The sequence below is a fragment of the Triticum aestivum genome, chromosome 5D (assembly GCF_018294505.1).
Source record: "Triticum aestivum cultivar Chinese Spring chromosome 5D, IWGSC CS RefSeq v2.1, whole genome shotgun sequence".
In the NCBI taxonomy this organism is placed as follows: Eukaryota; Viridiplantae; Streptophyta; class Magnoliopsida; order Poales; family Poaceae; genus Triticum; species Triticum aestivum.
This window is the reverse complement of record NC_057808.1, coordinates 235,928,939-235,936,405: the sequence shown is the minus strand read 5'-3', so window position 1 is coordinate 235,936,405 and position 7,467 is coordinate 235,928,939. Positions and strand designations below refer to the sequence as shown.

At 45.8% G+C, this 7,467-nt stretch overlaps 2 protein-coding genes across 2 annotated transcripts; one reads left to right on the top strand and one right to left on the bottom strand.

Annotated features, from left to right (window-relative positions):
• Positions 1-1,561: 1,561 nt before the first annotated feature.
• LOC123120379 (acetyltransferase NSI) lies at positions 1,562-3,681 on the top strand. Its single transcript, XM_044540351.1, has 4 exons — positions 1,562-2,158; positions 2,266-2,324; positions 3,022-3,078; positions 3,247-3,681. Exons 1-4 carry the CDS (start codon positions 1,691-1,693, stop codon positions 3,326-3,328), a joined length of 666 nt encoding a protein of 221 aa, XP_044396286.1. The 5' UTR covers positions 1,562-1,690; the 3' UTR covers positions 3,329-3,681.
• A 179-nt stretch (positions 3,682-3,860) lies between these two features.
• LOC123120378 (2-hydroxy-6-oxononadienedioate/2-hydroxy-6-oxononatrienedioate hydrolase 1) lies at positions 3,861-6,519 on the bottom strand. The gene is made up of 6 exons (XM_044540349.1): positions 6,232-6,519; positions 5,541-6,012; positions 5,105-5,438; positions 4,852-4,950; positions 4,650-4,770; positions 3,861-4,439 (listed from the first exon to the last, which is right to left on the bottom strand). The coding sequence occupies exons 1-6, from the start codon at positions 6,383-6,385 to the stop codon at positions 4,225-4,227; spliced, it is 1,395 nt and encodes a 464-aa protein (XP_044396284.1). The 5' UTR covers positions 6,386-6,519; the 3' UTR covers positions 3,861-4,224.
• Positions 6,520-7,467: the final 948 nt, after the last annotated feature.

Genomic DNA, 7,467 nt, shown 5'->3' with positions numbered 1-7,467 from the left:
GGCATTAGGTTGCGCCGCTGGCGCTGCAGGCTGCTGCCCTGTCCGACGAGGCGGCGACCCCAGCAAGGCGGCAGGCTGCCCGGAATCTGGCGAGCTACAGCATAGAGCAGACAACAAAGCAGGAGCAAAGGTATCCCTTCCTAGTTCTCTTCGATGTATAGCTCTGTTCGGTGGAGGCGTGGAGCTCTGTTCTGAACTTCTGATGTATAGCTTTTAGGAACTAGGAATGCAGCAGTATCTGTCATGTAGCAGGCTACTCCAGATTAGTCCTAATCTTGTAAGCATGGCCCCCTCATTCACTAGATAACCTACATTCCATTGTTATTGCTTGCATTTTACATTGATTTATGTCAACTGAAACTGTTTATCTCAACCATAATGTTAAGAAATTAGGTCGAACTTACTAAGTGTATCCAGTGTGTGTTTAGTATTTGACCTATGTACATCTATGTAACGGGTTCATTAGATAGAGTTTCTTGTACGTTCACTATATTTTCAAACGAAATTATGACAATTCAACAGTCTGGAGTGTACTATTGGGCTTTCTATATATCCAATTATCCACTTGCCATTTGGTGGCATGTGATCTGGGCAAGACTAGCAATCTTTCACAATGCTTGCAATTAAAAATCAGCATATTATACATGTTGTGGGATTGATTAAAACCACATTAGATATAAGGTATAATGGTTGGGATGAGTTTTGTAAAAGGTAACAGACTTTTGTGTCAAATACAACATTATAGTGCCAAATATGGAAGATACAAGAACTACTAATGGGCGTTCAAGGACTTGGGGTGGGTAATTGGTAGCTTACAACCATCATTTCAAAAAATGAAATATTCAGTATGTTGCATGATTAATTTATTGTGAGTTAGCATTGATTTTAGTTGTTGTAACCGCAACAGCGAAAAAGGCCTTCTCAGCAATGAGCATTAGCAAGACTGGATTGAGGAACAAAATAAGTGATGATTGGATGAATCATTGAACGGTATGTTAAATTGAGCAAGATGTATTTGTGAGTATTGAAGAATCAAAGATCATTGAGCGATTTCAAGGTTATCACAATCGCAAATGCCTTTTGCCTCATCCTGGACGTAAGCTTTCACATTTTGCGTCTATTATTAACTATTTTTATCTGCTATATTATGCATTGATTTGCATTTCAAAATTTATCATTAAAGGTTTAGCTTCTTCTGCTATTGAAGATGTAGTCATGAGAGGCTCGGATCAACCAATCCTTTGATTTGGTATCAACCTTTGTATCAATCTTTTGTATCTTTTATATATGCTACATATTGTCTTTTGATTTATCTTGCTTTATTAGTTGATTCATCAAGAAACAAATGCTGTCATTGAATATTATGTTTGGTTTCTTATTAGTTATGCAACATAGATTGACTTTCATATGCTTAACTGTAGTTTTTTGATAGTTTTTAGCCCTTAATTTCTCGTCTGGGGCGTCAGTTAATTCTGGCTCCGTCGTTGATGTCGTCTAACTGTCGGGCGTCACATAAAAGGGTCAGCCGGGTGAAAAAATTTCATCAACGGTTCATTTTGTTATATCGTTTCGTCCGCATGTCGTTTTTGCCCTTTCCCGTTCGATTCGTCGCCATCACCAACCTCCATTGGCGCCCACCCGCAGAGCTCCACTTCCGCGAGACCACGACCACTCACTCGTCACCCTCCCCATGGCCGCCGGCGTGAGCAGGCTTCCGCCGCGTCTCAACACGCTTGCGGTCTTCTCCTCGCCGACGCCGAACCCCTTCGGCCCCAATAAGCGCGTCGCCAGGTCCAGGCTCAGGCCCCCGCCAATCTCCATCTCCATGGACCCGGCCCTCGTCGACCCGGCCCACCTCCAGGCGCTCATGCTCGCCTGCGCGCACTCCTGCGCCATCCGCCTCTCCCCGCCGGAAGCCGCCGCGCGGCCGGAGCCCGTCGACATCCGCAAGCTCCGTACCGCCGTGGCGCACAGCTTCCTGGTCGTGTCCGTCTTCTGCGGGACCAGGTTCTTGGAGGAAGACGACGGAGGGGACGATCGGCGCTTCATGGGCCTGGAGCTGGACCTCGGGCTCGGGCGGCGTGGGGAGCAGCGGCTCGTCGGGTTCGGACGGGCCGTCTCCGACGTGGGGCTCACCGCCTCCGTCCATGACGTCGTGGTGATCTTCTCCTCTTAATTATACAAGTGGTCAGTAGTGAACTGCGCGAAACCAATGGTTATCGCTGGAGCGCATGTGTTCATGGAACTATCTTCAGTGACTTGCAGGTTCATCCATCAGTGCAGAGGAGAGGAATTGGGCGCAAAATACTTGAAAAAATTACAAGGTAGGTTCCTGACATTGGATTTTTCTGGTGAAGTCTGAAGGGCTAACTTCTGAGTTGACCTAATAGAGGGAAAATAGCATTCATGCCTTCTTATGTAAACTGTGCAAAGCAATAACGAAGCAGAAAACACATGATGTTCCTTTCATGGACTCAATGAATAGAGACCTCTTGCACCGAAACATACAAATCTCCTGCACCATTGGAAAGAAACGACCGAGTGATAAGCAAACAGAAGATAATATCCTGCGTTTGAAATATGTTTCTTGCTTGATAAAACTATCTTCAGGGTATTGTGTTTCTCTGTTAAACATAGTATCCCAGTCATCACGCATATATCGTACTTACTTGGACAGATAACATTACCACGGGTGTTTGTCGGTAGCAAAGCTTACTTGACCGACACTATAAAGTGATTTATGTTATGTTTTTCTTGGGGTACAGACTTCACAGTTTTCTTGTATTACTTTGACTGCATATTGAAACATGAACAATGAATGTATCTCTGGATCGACTAAACTCAGAGGTTGGAACAACATGCTTATGCACAATACAAAGTACTTGAGCAGAGATAATCGTAGTGTCAAAAAACGTCTTATATTAACTTAAAGAGGGAGTATATTTTAAAAGGTGCTGATTTATTTGCTGTCCAAAGTTTAAGCTTCATCTAATTTGCTTGTTTCTGGAACAATCTCTCCAGGGTACTCCATAGCAGAGGTATTTATGACATTTCCGCATTATGCACAGGAAAGGAGAGGTATGGCTTTCTTACCTAATTTGGTGGACTTCATGAATGTCCTTACGTAATCTTCCATATTTTCTGTAAAGGAGGAAGCGTGGTCTACTTCTACTTCCACATATCACTTGCAATAGAACCTTATGACAGTATATGATGATGTTTACACATCTTTTGGTACTGTTGCAGGCCATTTTTTGAAGCATGTGGATTCGGCGATGATGCAATGGGTGCCACAACAATGATGTACACTAGAAACTTGTACGAATAGCATTCCTATGGATGGTTGGCAATCTGCACAATGATACTACCACGGCTCCTTTTTTGCTGGTTATTATCTGCTGCCACCTGAGAATGCCAACTGTAAAGAGAGTTCTGCTATCCAGCAAGTGATTTTACCCCCTCTTAACTGGATCCGGCATCCATGGTGCCCCAGCCTTTTTCTGTCTTCGAGGAAACCACTCGAATAAATTAGAGAAACTTGTGGACACGGTAGTACAGTTCACCTTTTTATCATGTGTGGAAGATGGCATTATTTAGCATGTTCAGAATCCGGACCAGCGTTTGTAAATTTACCGTTGATGGTAAAAGCTTGCTGTGCTTACAGAGATAAATGTTTATACACGGTGTTTTTGTCGTCATGGATGTCAGCACTTGACAAAGAGTGAATCACATAACGGGAACTTTGATATACAGAAACTGTAGATTTGTGGACAGTTGGTGCTGTCAAAATTTTATTGGTAATTTTTCCTTCGTCAAGTAATGTTGCAGGATAGACGACAGCGTAAATAAATCAAGGGAGATGTCCGCAGAATTTCAACTCTATGCAAAAGATTAAGCAGTAGTTGATACATCTATGACATTCTGTAAACAAACACCCTTTGCTCTACGTCTACCACTTTACACAATAAGAAGTTTTAGTTACAGGAAGATGGCGATTTCATGGTGATGATTCGATGGGACCAACCAATCCAATGAATTCTTCTCAGCCTCTGGGTTTTGTGCAGTAAGATTCTCTTATCCAACTTTGCACAATAGCTTCATTGTATATAAACACCCATGGCTATTAACTGATGGATCTCCAATCGTTAAACTGCAATCTCGTTATCCCTGTCGAGACAAGTGTAGGTCCATCTGTTCTGCATATGCATTTACCAGCATGTGTCATCATACAGCTGCTTGGAACACATGCTCATCTGGAGTTCCAAATGCTCTCTGTAGGAAGCGTTCGACGACTGAAAGGAATTCTTCAGCTCGTTCCTCCTGGGGCAAGTGCCCACAATTCTTGATCACCTCAAGTGTCGCCCCAGGAATCGCACGTGCCAGGCGTTCAGCATTCGAAGCTGGAACAAGGCGGTCTGTGTCGCCAGTCACCACTAGCACTGCAATGATAAGACAATCAAAACTATTCAGAAATAACATTGCTTACGGATCTTCTGGTAAATAGAAGTTAATTTTATGTATCGTGTATTAGAGTATTCAAAACTTCATCGAAATTTCTAGGGACATCAGCACATATTTAGTCCAGTAGTAGCACTGAATTATACACAGATAAGGATAAGATGCCCATTAGAAGAAGCATATAATTGAACCTGGGCATGAGATCTCAGAGAGCCTCTTCGAGACTGGCACTCTTGACTTTGGTGAAGTATCTGTAATCATGGATATAGTGTACTCCAAGAGAGCTGTCTCCCATCCCTTGAATCTTAGTGGCTGAAAAAAACTCCATGAACAACAATATGAGTATGAGTAGGTCTTTCTCACCTGGGAGATATTTTCCTAGAGAGAACTCACCTTGGTGTAGCCTTGAATAACATGATCAGTTACTTTGCTTGGGTCATACCATGCATTACGAACGCCCGTTACGCCGAATTTATCCATGATCAATCTCACCTATGAAAAGGAATGGAACCACACAAGTTGCAGGAATTAGAAGTATCTCTATTTTGACTATTTATTAATCAATAAATTCTAAATTTTGCAGGGGTTTTAGGGCCCTTAATTTTGCTATTTAGTCAGTAGAGTGAGTCATGAAAGAGCAACGTACCAGACTCGCCGCCAGTGAAGATCGTAGAAAAGCCACAAGAACCTTAGTAGACAAAGCTCTGACCGTATCCTGCACTGCCATGACCAACTTGAGAACAAGCCCTGCAAGCCACATACACATGCCAAGAAACCCTCCCCATATCCTAGCAAATGGATTTGGTGCTGCATTATTATCATCAGACTCCTTCTTGTCTGCCCCTTCCTGCTCCCCTGCGCTGTTCTCTTTCTCACCCTTCCTCGGCGCGAAAATCGCCGGTGCAACCAGCACTAGCGCCGCTACCCGCTCGGGCGCCTCGAAGTACGCCTCCACTGCAACGAGGCAACCGGCAGAGTGCCTGGGATGACCCAAACCGGAAAATTAATCTCAATGTCCTTGATAAAAAAAAACTAGCGATGCAGTGACACAGAGAAATGCAGTGCAGGGTGTGCATCTGTACCCAACAAGGACGGCCTTCCCGGCGCCGAGTTGGTCTATGAATGCCAGTGTGGCCATGGCCGAGAAGGCCATGGAGTAAGGGTTGAGAGGCTTGGTGTCATCGCCGGACCGTCTGGTCCGGGAAGTCAGGCCAAACGCCGGCCGGTCGAAGGCGAGGACCTTGGCGCCGGCGATGCGGGCAAGTGGCCGCATGACGCGGCTCCAGGAGAACACCGACGCGCCGAAGCCGTGAAGCAGCACTATGGGCAGCCCGACCTGACTCCTGGCGACGGCGGAGCCCGAGGACTGGCCGCCCGAATCCTCGTCCTCGCCATGGGCGCATACCTTGTGGTGGACCCTGACGCCGTTGTACTCGTAGAAGCTGCTGTCAGGATCCGCGAGCGCGTCCGGGTCGAGGAGCTCGTCCTGGTCGATGCCGGCCACGAGCCGGCGGCGGCGCGGCGGCATCTGCGTACCGCTGCCCGGAACCGATCCTGCGTTTGCATCGGGGTTTAGTTTAGTGCGTGCTTGTGTTTGGGGAAAGTGAAAAAAGACATTCGCAATTTCGAACCACTTTCTAGCGCAACGATCCCAATTTTTGGCTCCAAGGAGAAGAACACCGCAACCTACTTTTTCGGAACACCAATTTGAAGCATCTCCTATCCTATCGAAATGTAAAATCTTTCACTCCCAATGCAAGAAAAGAAAGTTACCGGCAGGGAACTCGGCGGCGGCGGCTGAAGGCGGGGGAGGACCGGCCGTGCGGCGAGCGCGGAGCAGTGGAGGACGGCTCTGCGCGGCGGCGGCGGAGGGGAGAATGTTTGCGACGGCGGGCGGCGGGGGTCGGAGGGAGAGGAGCGTCAGCATCTGATCAGGCCCCAGCCGGCGCGGGAAGCCGACGGGCGGATGGTCGTTGGCTGGAAGGATTCGGCGGACGCTTAGCGTGGATTGCGTGGGGGCCGCCGGCAGTGGCACGACGGCCTGAGGCTGTAAGCCGTGAGCTAGCGATGTGTCAGTGCTATAGTACGTTGCCCCTATTTCAAAATTTGGATATTGCGCCGACCAGCTTAGCATTGTCACAAATCCGATACCCTAAGAGCATCTTCAACAGCCTCGCAACGAAAGTATTTGCAGCGGGCTGTTTGTGAGTTTTCGCACATGAAAAAATAGTTTCCCAAGAAAAACAAATAGTCGCAAGGAGTGCACGCCTTCTAATTTGCTCGTATGGGTTTAGGGTGACCAAGTTCTGATCACCTGCATCTATGATTTTAGGTCGAGCAGATGCATAACACATGTGTGTGGTTGCGTGCGACAATGTGTTTCATTCACCCCGTTCATATTTGATGACCTTACCATGCCTTCCTTATAACCACTCACAATGTATTTTGCAGATAGTTCGAGAAAAAAATCTTTCAAATAGTTAAGCTGACTTCTCGGTTGTATTTGGTTTTGCGCCAAGAGTGCATCGTGCCATATATATGTATAAAAGCTAATAATTTACGATACTCATGTATAAATATTTGTGGTTTACATATGATATGTGTGTGCCTTTAGGAATGTCCAATCACGCCTCACTTATCAGTTGTGCTTGTTCTTCACGCCATGGACACAACAAAATTAGGTAATACTCTGTGGATGGAGAAGTGGACTCATGGACGAACAACACTGCGAATGGTGATGTTTTTGTTTTCTTCAATGATGAAGGGTTGTTGCATATGGTTTTACCCGGATTTTGTGGGTACTCGAGCAGGCAAGAAACTCAAAATACTGCGCTTCTAGCTAGACAACTCAACTGCAAAAAAAAAACTCAAACTGGACTTCTTGGCTACATATTTTTTTGTGCCAAGGGCGATAATGAGACTAAAGTATAGTTTGAATATTTCGCTTAACCTTCCGTCCATGTTTGTTTTTTGTGCCAAGGGTATAACAGATTGGAATCATGGATATGG

Bases quoted from the DNA above. Each gene is read 5' to 3' on its own strand.
- LOC123120378 (XM_044540349.1), bottom strand. From the start codon at position 6,385: ATGCTGACGCTCCTCTCCCTCCGACCCCCGCCGCCCGCCGTCGCAAAC. The intron at 4,951-5,104 runs GTACGTTGCTCT...TCCTTTTCATAG, and splicing joins CTTCACTGGCGGCGAGTCTG to GTGAGATTGATCATGGATAA. The intron at 4,440-4,649 runs GTTCAATTATAT...TTATCATTGCAG, and splicing joins CTCTGAGATCTCATGCCCAG to TGCTAGTGGTGACTGGCGAC.
- LOC123120379 (XM_044540351.1), top strand. From the start codon at position 1,691: ATGGCCGCCGGCGTGAGCAGGCTTCCGCCGCGTCTCAACACGCTTGCG. The intron at 2,325-3,021 runs GTAGGTTCCTGA...CAATCTCTCCAG, and splicing joins ATACTTGAAAAAATTACAAG to GGTACTCCATAGCAGAGGTA. The intron at 3,079-3,246 runs GTATGGCTTTCT...GTACTGTTGCAG, and splicing joins TTATGCACAGGAAAGGAGAG to GCCATTTTTTGAAGCATGTG.